The sequence below is a fragment of the Meleagris gallopavo genome, chromosome 15 (assembly GCF_000146605.3).
Source record: "Meleagris gallopavo isolate NT-WF06-2002-E0010 breed Aviagen turkey brand Nicholas breeding stock chromosome 15, Turkey_5.1, whole genome shotgun sequence".
NCBI lineage: Eukaryota > Metazoa > Chordata > Aves > Galliformes > Phasianidae > Meleagris > Meleagris gallopavo.
Window position 1 is genome coordinate 6,287,258 of NC_015025.2, and position 16,443 is coordinate 6,303,700.

The 16,443-nt window shown below is 36.1% G+C and overlaps 1 protein-coding gene across 2 annotated transcripts in view; it reads right to left on the bottom strand.

The window, feature by feature from the left end:
- The window catches only part of GABRG2 (gamma-aminobutyric acid type A receptor gamma2 subunit), a 68,777-nt gene that overhangs the window by 3,567 nt on the left and 48,767 nt on the right, over positions 1-16,443 (bottom strand). For both annotated transcript variants that reach the window (XM_010718901.3, XM_003210277.4), the window contains exons 7-8: positions 3,839-3,991; positions 1,720-1,925 (exon numbers count right to left, since the gene is read on the bottom strand). In XM_010718901.3, coding sequence (XP_010717203.1) covers positions 1,720-1,925; positions 3,839-3,991 — 359 coding nt within the window. The remainder of the gene's footprint in view (positions 1-1,719; positions 1,926-3,838; positions 3,992-16,443) is intronic.

Below are 16,443 nucleotides of genomic sequence, written 5' to 3' on the forward strand. Positions count from 1 at the left end.
AAGAAAGAAAGAGAAAAAAAATAATGTAAATTAAAAATATGTTTCTAAAACATAGTAAGTCAAAAAGAACTAAATTTATAGAAAGCTTGGGGTAACAGCCATTTCGACAAGTATCTATGCTATGAAACCACACATCTTTATCTTATCTCTGACTTGTAACTACATCCAGACCAAAGACAAAGTGTATCAAACTCCATTTAGATCTTTTCATATTCTCAAGGTATTCCAGTCTTTTATGTTGAACTGCTTTGAAAGAAGAGACAATTCAGAGTTTATGAAAGCAAATTTTAGAAAAAGCTACCTGAATACTGAGTACTGAAGACTCTACTTTTAAGTTTTCTAGACTTTGGGTTTAGATTTGGAGAACTGTTTGTCCCAGGATTGTCCCAGATAAATAGTGTAAAGAGCAACTAATCTCTAAGCGAGGTAAATAGATCTGAGATAGTTAATCTTTGCTCTCTTAATTGTCTGTGACACAGGTTCGCATAAGCAGCTGTTTATTTCAGCCCAAGACAGACAGATGTGTCACCATCCAAAAGTGTTTTTTGATCTAAACGTGCCTATGATGAAATCCAAATTTACCATACCTAAAGTAATGTGAAAATTCTCCCTGTGCAGTCTTATGGATGTTTAGCTGGTTCTTTATCCACTGCAGTATATATCTGCAATTTTAAGAATGTATTTCTCATCAAGCTTTAAAAATGAAATTATGACAAGTAAGTGTAATGAAAACTACTTTAATGTATACATTTTACTATTTTTTTCTTTCTTGCTGTGTTATAACTAAGGGAGAATATCTTAAGGATTTTAGCAGAGCAAATCCAGACACTTTCATTATTTCCTAGATGCCTGAATTGGATTTGGAAATATTCTTAACTAATGTAAAACACTTGTGTCTTGCAGATTGCATATTTGATTTTTCTTTGAAGAAGATTTGGCTGCTTTTGTTCCCTGTAGTATTCTACACTCATTCCTATCACCTCACAGTTTCTAGACAACACACTTCTCAATCAGCAGCAAAAGGCAAGAAATCTGTCCTGGACAAAATAAGACAATATTTTTTCCCTACCTGAGCATACTCTTAGAAATTTACTAAGGGTATTCCTGGGACTTTTCTTTTTACTGTGGTTATTATATACATTATTTATTATTGTGTAGCATGCATCCATAAGTAACATTGCCAAGTGCTGATAAATCACTTTCAAAAGGAGAGAAATAGATAACAGAGAGAGAAAATACAAGAAAAAGAAGATAAGGAAACAATGAAAAGGAAACAGATGCTTACAGAGGAATTAGAAAGAAATCACAGTCCATAGTTTGAACATAATGTTACATAAAGCAGAATCATGCCAATAATACATATATAAGTTAATGGCAGAGAATATTGCTAAAGCTAAAACAGAGAAACTGAGAGTTCTTCCATGAAGGTCATAGTAAAAGCTCTATCTATAAAATAAATAACAATTTCATTGATAGTTATTTGTAGAACAATTTGGCAAAAAGGGTCCTTGTTTTAAGAAATTTGTTTCTCTGCTGTCTAGACAACTGTGATATATGAGTTCTTTATCGAGGTAAATAATTCTATTCCCATGAATACAGAAGAAGAGTAGATGTGTAATAGCAAACTTTCAAATGAGAGTGAAGGCATAAAGAGAGGTATAAGTATTCCCTCAGATAATGTAATTTAATTTTATACCTTACTGGTAAAAAGATACATACTGGATTTTTCTTCTTTTTGTCTTTATCCTTGCTTGGCTTTCTGTTGCTGACAAAGTAGTGCAAAGTTCCATATTCCACCAGCGCAGAGAAAACAAAAATAAAGCAGACTGACACAAACAGATCCATTGCTGTCACATAAGAGACTTTTGGAAGAGATTTACGAGCAATAGTACTTAGGGTGGTCATTGTCAGGACAGTTGTAATACCTGGTAGACAGACAGAAAACATCAGAAATGTTATAACTTCATGTAACAAAGTCATGTTGCCATTTCTCTCTCTGACTGTTTCTGAAGGATGCCAGCAGTTCTGACAGATAGCAAAAATATCAGCCCATCCCAAGCAGTGAAATGTGGATTCAGTGAGAGCTTCAAGGATGAATAGGGAGTGTGAATCAGTTTTGCATAGTCATTGCAAGTGTTGCCCTGCTGATAGATTCTAATTTTAATAAATGTATTTAATTCAGCTTTGTTGCTTTATAGTTTCATTTTTAGGCATCCATTATTCATTTTTAATTGAGTAATGCAGTTTTAGGGTTTATGTTCTCAAATCCTGAAACTGATAGAGAAAAGAACTTCTTGTAACACAGTGAGAGGTCAGGTGGAGAAAAATATATACCTGTCACTTTAATCCATTCTTTGAAGTACTCTAGAGGCCAATATAAAACTTTCCATGCTGTTGAGCATGTGTCATTTATGGAATTCATATCAGTAACGACAACAATGCCAGTAAGAAATGCATTTGCAGCCATTATATGATTTAGAAATTATAAAAATTCTTAAGGAAGCCTGTAATCCAGATGAAAATTCAGGTCAAAAAAGAGTGTTTATTTGTAATTATGCCATGTAAATGAGCCTTTGTTTCCTCTCATTTTTAATGCATTCTAGTTATAAGCAAAAGATACTAGCCCCAAATTCCCACACAAATTGTCTGTTGCTGCTTATTTAAGTGATTTCTTGCAAATAAAGCTGGAAGAAAGTCTCTCAAGACTGTTTACAATTGTCATAATGTGAGGTCAGATTTCTCTCAGCAGTGCCTCCTCTGATCTTCAGAAGTGACAGTAGCTCCTAACTGAGAAGTACTAGGACATGCCTCACCTTCCCTTCTCCTTTCAGACCATTATTCCCTGTCCTGTGATGTAAATAACATTAAAAATGCATCAGAACGGTTAAAATTCATCATATTTTTATGGCGTATTTCATACCACTGATTTTATCTTAGAGGTATGAATAGCCAAGTTTTCAGCAGAGAGACGGGTCTGCATTGTACATCTAAGCAAAAACAAAAATAACAGCTGAATGCCTTTATTCATTTTATACTTTAAAGCACATTTTATAGCCTTGCTTTAAGAGAGAGTGAAAAAAAAAAAAAGCAATAAAACACTTAAAGCACTATGTGTTGGGGCTGTTGGTCCTCTATTGCTGTATTTCTTTCAAGGGAAATCCGTAATGAAAATGCTGTCCCTCCCTGCAGTGCTCTATAGTTCTGTGAGGAAATGAAAATGCAGAAGGAAAAACTAAAATGATTCTTAGTAGCACAGATTTAATTCAGAAGTAGAAAACAGTATTTTTTATCTCCTCAGTTGGGTTTCTGCTCTGCTAGTTCTTACAGATACAGCTGGTTTGTGCAAGCAGGCTGAACTCGGTGGCTCCTTCATTTGTGTCAGAGCTGCTAACTGTGTAGAAAGCGCTAATTCAGATTAATTGCATTTCATCTTTTAGATATAGGCAAATTCAGTTGATTTTTTGGTCTGAAGGACATATTTGACCTTTGGAGCCTCAAGCTGAAGGCTGGTACTGCATTCTTCATTTTTTACCACTGTGTGACACAGCCAGAGAGATTGTTTCATTCATGGTATTTATTTCATTCTTTTTGATATTTATTTAAAAAAAAATCACAAAAGATAATCAGGAAAGATGGAAAAGCTTTTATTGGAGATGATCTCCAGAACTCCTAGTTAGGTTGTGACATGGTAAAACGGAAGAGAGAGAAATATGGTCTATGTGCTGTTACTCCTTGGAAGTGATTACACTATTCTAAATTCTCCCCTCTTGCATTTAGAAACTGGTGTCAGTTTAACATCATAATGCTGAATAAAAGCAGGAAAAGTAAAGCAACTCACCCAGTGATGTTCTGGCTGGAACTGCATCCTTGTTAATCCAGAAGGAGACCCAGGATAACACAACAATAAGTGTGCAGGGAATGTAGGTCTGAATAGTGAAATAACCCATTCTCCTGCTCAGGTTAAAGTAAACAGACATGACTACATAGTCTCCTGTAAAATAAAAAGATACTGAAGTAGAATAATATGTTAAATAAGGTCATAGAATTTCTAGATGTTGCTAGGACTTTCCTATTCTATGTCTGTAGTATATATGAAAGTCAGGCATGTTCACTTATGTAACTTGAACTTCAGATTTCAAGGGTAATCTCTTTTGCATAGCACAGTAGGCTTCTAATTTACCACTTCATTCATCACATCTTGCAGATGTATAGATATTTCTCTTCAGGATTCAGGAATAAAGCAAAGCTCCGGATTTTGATGTATTTCTTCTAAGCTAAAAAAAAAAAACCCTGGATCTCATCTTTGCTTCAGATTACAGCACTCCTGGGAAATCTTCATTGCAAAAGAACTGCAAAATCCCAGGCTGCAAAAGACTTCATTGCAATTCTATGAAATGCAGTCCAGAGATAATTCCCAAACACAAACGGAAGAAGGTTTGCAAATCCAGAGTGAGGTGCTTTCCCTGATGGTTTTCCCCTCTATGGCTAATGTGTATTCTGCTTAGATCAGTATTGTTCCTTAACAGAGAAAGTTCTGTTTTCAGATGTAATGAAAATGTTAATTTCCCCCATAATAATCCCTTTGAACTTAATCACAGAAGAAACTTCAGAGTTAATTTTTCAGCTGGTGTGGCTTTCTTGTTATTGTTATTTTTTCCCTCCAATATGAAGGTCTGTTTAACTGGGATTAACTGGTTTTTAATTTCACTGCATTATAAGGAAACTAGGAACTTAAAAAAGCAACTTGTGTATTTGGGATTTACAAGAAGATCTGGTTGAGCATGAGCAACCAGTTTTAACAAGTAGATGTTGTCTGATTATCCCCTTAATTCACAGATAAACTTGTCTTGTATGTGTGTGTTGTGCGCTAAGCAAGACATTGACCAGCAGCACTAGAACTGGAGCCAGTCTCATTCTTCATCTCTGTAGTACATCTACTGACTTCTTGGAAAGTATCTATTTTATCAGTTTGGGCAACCAATTTCTTAACACAGGTTTTTCAGAACCACTTATTTTTTTCCTATTTTCCTCTTCTGTATTATTGTAGAGATCACTTAAAGCTGCACTTGTGTTACTTCAAAGCGAACAGTCTCAGAAAAAAGGCTGTCTTCATGTTCAATGTTATTGTATTGCTTTAGTGAATCAACAAATTACCAGAGAGAAGAGATGGGAAATATAAAGCCAAAAGTATGTGACAACATAAGAAGTTAGAAAAGATTAGCTCAGAACCGGAATAAAATTTGGTTGTTTTTTCTCTGCTCTTGCTTCTTTTTAAATTCCAGCTGCAGTAGACCATCCTGGGGAGTAGCTGAGCGGATATATCAGATCCGAGCTAACTACTTCTTTCATATATTTTGCCCATAATGTTTGTCCTGTAGTTGGGCGCATCTGTTTGCCTGTTTTGTTGGTTTTACACTCTTGCTTTGTAGGATCTTTTACTCAACAGAAAATATCACAATCTAGTGCAGAAGCCAGCACTACTGCTCAAAGGTGTTAGAGCCAAATCCACAACTCGGCACCAGCACTGAAAAAATGAACAGTAAGTCCAGCTGACCCAGATGGGGTGTGCTGCAGAAACTTCATACAGAGACTCCTTCAATAACCGTGTGTGCAACTGCACCAAGTGGTGTGAATAACACACAAAATGCATTTATACCAGAGAGAGGAAGCGACTCCAATCTTTCAATTTTTTAGATGGTTTTCACAAATACTATTTTACTGTTTTCCCTAGGAAACCTGGTGTAGATTATCTGGTCTCCAGTGAGATTTATTTAGATTTTTATTTTGATGGAAGTGTAGTGTTTTTTGAATAGTGAACTGTTGTACTAATGTTTTTACAATTTATGCATTTATTTAAATTAAACACATATTTTGTTGAATATGTAATGCATATGCGCTTTTAAAATGCTAGCTAACATGTGAAGGCCTTGGTCCATTCCGCAACCGTGAGTTATTACTTCGAAATCTCTGTCATCTCAATGACACACTCTGAGGACAGTCCATTTACACAGAGCGACAGCAGTGTCCAAAACACAAAGCTTTTGCTACTGGAGACAATCCAAGTGTAAGAATTTTATATATAATTTAACACAATTCCTTCTGCTTTTTTTTTTTTTAATACTGACCTTTTTAACAAATTTAGAAATAGCATATTTCTGCTAGTGTGTTCTCAAAATTAAAAAGTGATGTAATTGTTCTAGATTATGTTCATTTCCCACAAATGTTATTGGACTTTTCACCATGCAAAGCCTGTCTTTCCTAATGCATCTGTAAGTAAAAAATTCCAGCCACTCCAGAACAATATTTAATGGAAATGTTTTTTGTCAGTTTCTGATACTTATAGCAAAGCCCACAGCACTGTTTTGGCAGACCTTATTTTCACACTTTGTAGAATCTGAAACATTCTTCAGAAAGCTCAACTAAATAAACCCCTATTTACTTAACAAGCTTTAAGGTTTTTACAAACTGAGCAGTTAAATCAGAGGAAGTCAAGACTTGAATATCTGACATAACTTGCCCAGCAGCATGGAGCTTTCCAGTCTGAAGAACTGTTTAAGTGTTTGTAAATTCTTTTAAATTATGTGTTGCTTTCTAATGTGTAAACTTACTGGTGCTGTAAATGTTGTTGTGCTGTGGAGTAAATTCTACCACTTCAGAGAATCTTACTAGAGAAAGAAATAACATTAAAACCACAGAGACAAATTTTTATTCCTTATCTTGCTTGGTTGGGATTTTGGGAAGTGGGATGTACTGATGATTTTTTACCAGTATATGACAGGAAAGGCTGTGTGACAAGGCAAGCCAATAATTCTGTAATGTACTGAATATTTTCTTCAGCCTTTGAGTAATATGAATAATTATAAATAAAGCAGTAAGGAAAGCAAGATTGCCCCAAAGAAGCACGGTGCTAAATGTTGCCTTTATATGTAATGCTGTGATGTACACAAGGTAATGGTGTAACAGCAGGTCTTCGAGATGTGTGCTTTAAAATAAGGCAAGTAGTCTGGAAATAATCAAATACGTAATGCTATAGAAGCATACAAAGTAATGCAAGACCAAAGATGTACAATTTAGGACCTAATACCATTTGTCAAAAAATGTACATGCAAAAGGTAAAGCATATTAAGTCCTCTGTGAGGCATGGACTTGGCAGTACTTTGCTTTAATCCCACTTTTTGTGACTTAAAACCATAACCTCTTAAAATGGAATCTTGCCTGGGTGCTGTTTTTATCCATATTTGTTTTATTTCTGACTTTATTCATGGTCTTCTCTGCTCTTCAGCTGGGGCCAGCTTAACCACTTTGTTATTTTCAGATTATCTCTGTGCCTGAGGTGATTTTCACTCCTGGTGTGATGCCTGCATGAAGCTGTCAAGCTAAGACACTATTTTAGTAAAAAATGACCAGAATTGATACTTAGCACAGTGTTATTCACTAGTTCTCACTTGGTAAATTGTTATTTTTTTTCATTATTACCTCATCCTTGTTCCCTGAACTCTGATTCTTGTCTATCCAATGTTGCATACTGCGGCTACAGAGATTCTCAGACTGCCAGATTGCTGTTGGGAAGACTGATATACTTTGGGACTTTTTTGGAAATGAATGATAATGTAACCTGGCAGCTTCTCTGTGGCACAGCTTACCTACATACTTAACGTTTGGCATTATATTTAGATAATGTTGGATTATTTTAGCCTTTCACTAGAGATATTACAGGTAGAGATCCTACCCTTTCTATGGTTTATATATATTATTATATATGCCTAGAAAATACCTAGTGTTTTTTACTTGTAAAGAAATACAGTATTTCTCTGGCAAAAATAATCCTCTTACATTGAAGGGCACAAGTCATTCTTAATATATTTGCACATCATTTCTCTCTCCCCTCCATCTTATGAATATGTATATATCTTCTATTCCTCCATGTCAGTATATATAGATAGCTAGATGTACTCTACAGATATGATAATCAGTTTGACAGTTTCTTCAGCAACATCTATTTGAATTTTTAACCAGAATGCAGTCTCTTGGGAAAGTGTTCTTCAGATCATGCTTATATTCATGTATAAAATACTCATATCACATTTTCTACTAAGTGCATATTCCCATTGTTCATTTTCTGAAGACCGGAAGACGTGAGGCAGGACTTCAAGCACAGCCTCTTCATGATGCTACCTCTAATTGGAAGTTGGGGATTTCTCTTGGTGGCAAAAATCCTTGTTACATATAGAGAAAATGTGTGGGATTAAATTCACATCTATAGAGCAAGAAATATTTTGTAATGGAGATCAATATTCCATCAGTGTCTGATGATCATGACTTCTGTAAGTCCTTACAAGAGGATTTTTTTTCCAAACAGTCCTATGCCATTCTAATATACACAGACTCAACGCTTGGAGTGGGAACTTGAATCTCTTCCTTCCATGTACTTGTGTAATATAGCAATCTGAGTACTCAGATTCTGTCTCTGTTAGACATAAGGGGAAGTGAATTCCTGATTTGAGGAACCATCTGTGCATACGTCCTGGCCTAATTCCCAAAGGTTCAATAGAAGGAATTAGTTGTGCCAGGAAGTGTAGCCAGGGGGAGATGTACATTGCACTTAGCTGATTTAATCAGCGCAGTGGGTGTGATCCTTCACACATCCCGCTTGTGGAATCGGTTATACCTGTGCAAAGTGAGGGGGAAATTATGCCTATTAGTAATGCATGTTTAAGTGACTGTGCAATGTATGAGGTGCTGGGGCAACAAGACTCTAATTTGTTCTCTAAACCTATTTGGAAGCTAGTACAAATGCTAGAGAAAAAAACAGTTTTCTAACATCACAGGAAATTGGTGTCTTAATTATAGTTCAGGTAGCAAAACTTACAGCTCAGATTACCTCACTCTTACTATTATTATAGGATCCCATTTTCTGTTGTTTTAAAAGATAAGTTTAAATTATAAAAAGAAGTTCAGCAGAGCTTCAAAAATGTTATGTTAGCAATTTGATCGAGTTAACCATATGTATCATTTCAGTTCATTCCCATAGATAGTTTTGGAATGGGTAAAATTCAGTGTGTCACTCCTGTTATAAATATACAGAGTTTCTAGCAAGAAAATTCAATTAAGTGAAGGTCTGGCCTTTTTATATGATGGCATTTCTGTGGAAATCTTTTTAACCTAACAGTTAAAGTGTGTCTGTAGACGTAGGCAGTTGTTTCAGAGTTTTTGCTAAGACTTGATTCTGATAAGCTTCATGCTGCCTCTGCTGCTTACCAAACCACACCCTGCTCTGCAGGATGCAGCAAAAAGAGATAAAAAAGAGAGAGATGCTCACACAATGAGATGTCTCTGTTCTCCTCATACTTTCTTTGTTCCTTCAGACAGGATAATACCTAAAATCTCCAGAAATTCTGTAAGTGATGAAGTATACAGAGTAAGTGCTCTTCACTTTGTGCCGACTCCATAGTGTAAGAGCAATTATCCCCCAAGAACTGGAGTATTGTAGCACAGGGACTGAACATGAATTTGGTATTTTGGTTACCTTGAATATTTTCATTAGGTATAGCAGTGTGAAAATCCACGAGCGCTTTAGTAAGTCTTGGTATTATTTATGATTTTGTACTTTTCATGCTTGAAATACAAAAATCTGTGGAGAAAATATATTCCATAGCAGAATAATAATGATGAATCAGTATCTGGCAGAAAAAATTCTGTCAAGTAGCTACATAATATTGAAGAAAGCAATGGTAATATATGAGCCAAATTCCCCCAGAATTATCCCTACAGGCCATCATTTGTTCTTCAAGGACTGCTCAAATGACTAGCCACTGGGATTTAACATAAGTCACTGTTTATACAGTAACTAACAGGCACAATTTTGTTTGTGCAGCCAACAGCATCCACATGGTGCATACAGACCCAGACATACACCAGCTGCCCAGATTTCCACTGTTGATTTTCTTTTTTTCTCCTAATCTTAAAAAGAAACCAAATAGAAGATTTATTTGCAAAAACATACAGATAGAAATATAGATAGAAATGGAAGGTTTTGTCATTTAACTGTTATAAACAAGTACATAAATGAGTTGTTACATATGGAAAACTCTGCTTAGATCCTGTCACTGGACGGACTATACATAGGAAAAAAAAAAGAATCATGCCACAGGAGGGCACTGTCACCTCAGATTGGAAATGAGCAGCATCTCCAAGTCTGCCCGTGGAAAACTGAGTTGTAAAAATTTCTGTGATTATTTTCCGTTTGATTTATACAAACACTAGAATGGCATAACTGACTTCTACAGCTGTGTTAATATAGCAACCCTTGTATGAATAAAACTAATTTTTGTATGAAAGAAATATTACCAGAGGAATATCACCTTTGTGCTACATGTAATGAGTGTATAAACTGCATAAATTGTTAATGAGGAACAACCACAGCAGCAGAATTTATTTTCTTTTCCTCATAAATAAGTAATAGAAACATCCTTGTTCTCTCTCTCTTTTACTGTTAACATGGCCAGAGGTCTCATTTTCAGTGAGGAGGAGATCACGGCTAATGCTGTTTTCTTTTATCATTTTGTTTGCTCCTTTAAAAAAAGAATGAACAGGTAAATGGGAGTTTAATGGAATAGAGCAGCTGTAGTGATAAGTTCATTGCTGTCAGTACTCAAGGTAAGCTGTCTTTGAATTAATCCCAGTAAAAAAGACAAAGGAAGGCCATTCACATTGTGAGGCATTTGAAAGAATGCTTTTGAAAAATGTCTACAGTATTTTTACAGAATTGAAAGGTCTTAGTCACTGATTGGTTTCTGTGACGATTTACCCACACATAAAACAAAATGTTCCCAGACCCAAACAAGCCATTGTTTGAGGTGTTCAGATTTCTAGAATATATGAAAACCATCTGTTACTTTTCTAGAGCTGACAGAATTGCATCTTGCTGTGTATTAATTCAGTGCTGTAAGTATCTGGACTGGAGATACATACTTAAATCCTACTGAATCCAGATGAGATTCGAATTCTCTCTAGTTCTTAAAAATTCAAATTTTTTAGACCAGTACTTAGTATAAAAATACTAGCAAATGGGACCAAAAGAGATTCTAAATCTTTTTTAAAGGACTGGGCTTGGTGCCATGTTTTTATACAAATATTCACCTCCCAGAGGAGGCCATGAGGATGCTCAGAGGGCTGGAGCACTTCTCTTATGAGGACAGGCTGAGAGAGCTGGGCTTGTTCAGCCTGGCGAAGAGAAGGATCCAGGGAGACCTCACTACAGCCTTCCAGTATTTAGAAGAGGCCTAAAGGAGAACTTGGGGGTACTCTTTAGTAGAAACAAGCAAACTGGTTTTAAACTGTAAGAGGGTAGATTTAGATTAGGCATTAGAATAAATTCTTCACTTAGAGGGCAGTGAGGCACTGGCACAGGCTGTCCAGAGAAGCTGTGGATGCTCCATCCCTGGAGGTGCTCAATGCCAGGTTGGATGGGATGCTGGGCAGTCTGATCTGGTGGGGGTAACCCTGCCTATGGCAGGAGAGTTGGAACTGAATGGGCTTTAATAATAATAAATAATATGATAATAATAAACGATAATGATAAATGATAATAATAAATAACTGGTAATTAAATTGCCTGTAAGATGGCGGACTTCTGGTACATTATGTATACTTCCACTTCTGACACTGGAGGTCAGCAGGGCAAACAGACAAAAAGAACTGGTAAAACATGGGGAAAGCCTTTTCTCTTTCATGTCAGAAAAGCGATGGCAGCTGAGGTCTGGTGCTCAGCAGTGGTTGGGGCAGAGTGCTGTCCCCAGGGCAGACAGGAGAAGAGACAACAGGAGATGGGACTCAAGTCTCTCCCAAACCAGGCCAGTGTCAGACTGTGGGCTACATTGCACAGTGCATCTTTAATCTATAAAGAAATATCACGTAAATAGTTTAAGATTGGTGTACTCATTTCAGTGCATTTGTTTCCATCACTTTTCTTGCCTTGACAGGGTCTGTGTTTGGAATTCTTGCTAGCATTTATTGTTTTGTTAGGGATAAGAGGTCAGTGAGATGTCTTGTGATGTTACTGTGATATAAGAAAAACATATTCCTTTCTCAGCACAGAATTTTTTGTGTGGATTCATATTTAACCTACACAGATTACTCTTTTATATAATATCTAATATCACATATTTTTGATATGTTATTTCTTTCTTACTGCAGATCAGGAAGTCCTTAGGTTTGCTTAGTCCTACAAACCCATTTTCCTAATGGAAACAGTACTTCTAAGAGTGGTTATTTGTCAAAGGAAGAGATGATGACATTTACTCATCTTTGCATTATGCTTTTACATATATCACAGTAAAATTATTTTGGCTAAAATATTTGATCACAGGAGCACTTGAGTGAATTTTCATAAAGACAGATACTTGATCATAGTGCTGATCATAAGCTGATAATTATGAGATTTACTGCTTTCCACAGCAAGGTAAAATAAAAGACTCTGGGGAAGAGAGAGAGTCAGAAAGAGTACTGCACCCTAGGTATCTGACCATGACTCCTCATTATTTCATCCTTTCCTAGATACCCTTTCATTGCTTCTGTACTTTACAATTTTAGATTCTTTCATTGACTCATTTTTGAAATGCATAAGTGCCAGACAGCTTCAGAAAATAATTAGGTCTTTTCCTTTTCAAGACTGCTCAACATTCTCTTTCCCTCTGAGGTTTAGCAGTGAAATACCAGTATTGTGTCATAGGAAGTCATGATGTGAAATAAAATACAGTGAATGTTTAGCCTCTGGGGCAAAGAAAGAAAGAAAATCTGCAATGGCATTGTATTTGCTTGCAACAGACTTGAAGCACTTGGAAACAGTCTCATTTTCTACCTGACTGCTGGTGCTTGCTGTGCCTGGGTGTTACATAAAGGACAAGGCGAGTCATAGTCATCACTGATCCAACGTGGCAGCTGTACTAAGTGACTTCCACCCCAATTCTAAATATCTATTTCTAAGCCATGATTATAGCTTGATTATGTAATGGGGTAAAACAACATTAAGACTTTCACAAAGCTTGTACTATAGTCCATTTATATAAGATTATCTCTGGGATTCAGATAGCTGCAAGCCTGGTTTTCAATTTGCATTCCAAAGGATGAATCCTAACTACATTGAACAGCAGGGTGGAAGACGGGAAGAGATTTCCTCCTCTTTTTTTCTGTTTTTAAAGAGTAACACATGTATGTCTGTGTGTGGACGTGTCTGACGTCAAACACCTTGATTTCCAGCAGGACCAGGGGAGAGGAGCTGGAATTAGTTTGTGTTTGTGTGAAATGACAGCTCCAGCTGATGAAATTCCTGCAAAATGAGATGAATCATTATAGCTATCCACGCAAATGGAATTTCTTTATGTATGACATGTTCTGACCAGAGTTTTAAATTTCTTTTTGGTCCTTGGCCGCTCATTCCACATGATGTGCTGTTTTTTCTGTTTGTTTGACAGAATGTGTTCCACTTCTCATTAGTTTCTAATTATAGAAGGAAAGAATGTAATGACTCTAGACAGTAATTAAAATCTATTATTGTTGTTCCCACCTTTCCTTTGAATTCACAGAGACATACTTCACCCTAACAATTTTTTGTTGCTAAAAAATATCACTACGCAGGAATGGAGGTAAAATTCTGTATGTTTCTAATACTCTGTCTATTCTACTGTTTTGAAAGAAAAATGTATGATACAGAGCCTTTCTTTTTTTTAACATATATATATTTTTCTTATTGGGGATGTAATTATTAACTTTTTTAATTTGTTTTGGAGTATTTGTTTTGAAGGCAGCTAAGCTACTACAGTGGCATCAGCAAATGCAGGAGGATTTTTACTGTGCAGGATTAGTGTTCAGATGTGAAAGCAACATGATGCAATAGGTTGCAACTGCTGTGAGGGAGTCATTAAGTGCCAGTGTGTAAATAATCTGCAAATTGAAGAACCTTCTGCTCCTTTTCCAACTTCTCTCTTCTCCAGGAAGTGTTAGCCCAGCTCAGCATCTCATCTCTGGGCAGTTAGAAGAAGTTGGGTTTCTAAATAACTTGTTTGATGTACTGTGGTAGGAAATAGGAACAAATAGATGAGCAAATGCGAGGCTGACAAAAATTTCAACTAAAATGAGAAAGCAGACAGCCACAATCTCCACAGACAGGTATCCTGAGTCCTTGGCTCTTTTGGACGTCTGGTTGTTCTCTGAACAACCAAGTAAAGCCTGTTCACTTCAGTAAATAAATAATAAAATGACACTCCAACAGCTGACAGCTCCACATGTGTTTAAAGCAAGACCTGATTAGTTTTGAACTGCCAGTGTTGTAAGAATGGTTTTGAGATGCAGTGAGATCAGCAATGTCAGCAAATAAGAAATATGATTTATTGTATTTAATTCATTTCAAGGTATCCAGATCATATACTCCTAGTATACACGTTTCCTGGCAGTATCCAACCCTGGCTGCTCTTAAACACAGGAGATAATTACCTATGTACCTAAGGACCTATTAGAACAAGTTGACCAAATGGTGAGTCAAGGGAGACAAATAGATCCCAAAGTGAATCAGTTCTCAGGTGCGCTAACTTGCGAGACTTTCTCATCTCAGCTGACATTACGCTTAGAGCATAGAGCTCCGTTGTGGTCAGTGTATGAATCTATGGGAAGAACTACTCATGACTGAACAGGAAGGTTCACATCCTATCATGGATTTATGTACCCTACTGCAGACTTCTCAGAATTTCAGAAGTGGTAGAAAACCAGATGCAAGTCTATTGGATGAAGAAGATAGAACAAAGAAAAAGACAGAAATATAGAAGAAAATAAACTGTAGAAGGAGATAAAATGATGTAATATTTCTGATCTAAATAACAAAATAACAGACTTATAGGCATGTTAGCAAACTCCCTGAAATTAGCACTGTTTAACAAGCTTTGTGTGTTCTGATTGCTGAATTGACTGCACAGAAGTAATGTAGTTTGTACAGCAGTGCTTCATGGGTTTGCTTTTAAATCTTCCTAAATTGTTTTGCATGGCAAAGGTCATTTTGGAATTCCTCTAAAGGCCTTTCATTCTGAGAGAAGAGGAATTTGAGGATACAGTACATTTAATCTTTTCTCTTGATGTTTCCAGTTATTTTCAGAGCCAAGAGACAGTATTACATAACCTGGGGCTGCAACAACACTAGATGTTTTCTTCTCTTTCCTCTCCAGAGGAGAGAAGACATGAGTGCATGGAGGCAAAGTTCTGCAGGGAAGCTACGGGTTTCACAGATTCATTCTGTCTTAACCCCCCAGCAAAAGAAATATTTATAAAAGAAAGTACCACTTGAACACCAGCATTTCTTCCACTGAATGCACAGGGAGATCACTAGAAAGACAGTACGATAAACAAAAAGCCCAAGGGATGCTGGGAGGAATACAACATGCCTTATTGTTTGACTTCCAGCAGTATATTTATTTTAGACCCTTAATTTCATTTATTTTTGGCATCCTTTAAATATTTTAGAAGATTTAATCAGCAAATATTTAATTTTAAACCCCCAGGAAACCATTCTAAGTAACCAAGAAAAGACTAAAATTCACTCAGCTATGAGATCCTGGAAGGCAGAACATCAAGGAAAAAAAGTAGCACAGATCAAAACCAACTTTCTTCAGAGCTCAGTGTGATCAGCTACCAAATGTCAGGGGCTTCAGAGAGCTAAGGCAGCTCAGTAATAAGAGAAGATGACTTTGAGCACACGAACTCAACACAGATACAGAATAAAAAATAAACTGATTTCTTGAAAGGCGTCACAGCCCAACAATATCTCCGGCACTGTGGATTATTGGTTAGAACACTGAAGCAACAGGCAAGATATCTCAGGTCTAGTCCCAGCACCCTCCATGAACAATTTTAGTGCTGTAAGACAGCTGTTTTTCTTCTCCCAACCCATCTTTCTTCCAATGGAGGTTTTGGAACATTTGCACACTGTATGCTTGAACTACATCTGGCAGATTCTACTCCAAACTTAAGTGAAAATATTTAATAGGAGTGGCTGAGAAAAAGAAAGAATAGTATTTTATGTCATTGCATAATTTATGATTTATATTTTATGTCTATATTTATACATATTATATAATATCTTTCTCTTTGCTTTCACATCCTAAGGAAATTTTAACGAATTTGTTAAGCATTCTTGTCTTCCAGTTGACACTAAAAGCTATCAATATAGGTATGGTTGAGCAAAGAAGCAAAATAAAATAAACTCATTGCAAATAAGGGCCGATCATTATTATAAGAATGGGTCTGAAACTTTCTCCATTTCTCCAAACAGTGTTTTCTTAAAAATAGAAGAAAAAAACTCAAACTTTCCAGTTTTGTCATGTTCATTATAGTGTTTTGAAAAAGAGCAATTGTTTTGTTTTATATATATATATATATATATATATATATATATATATT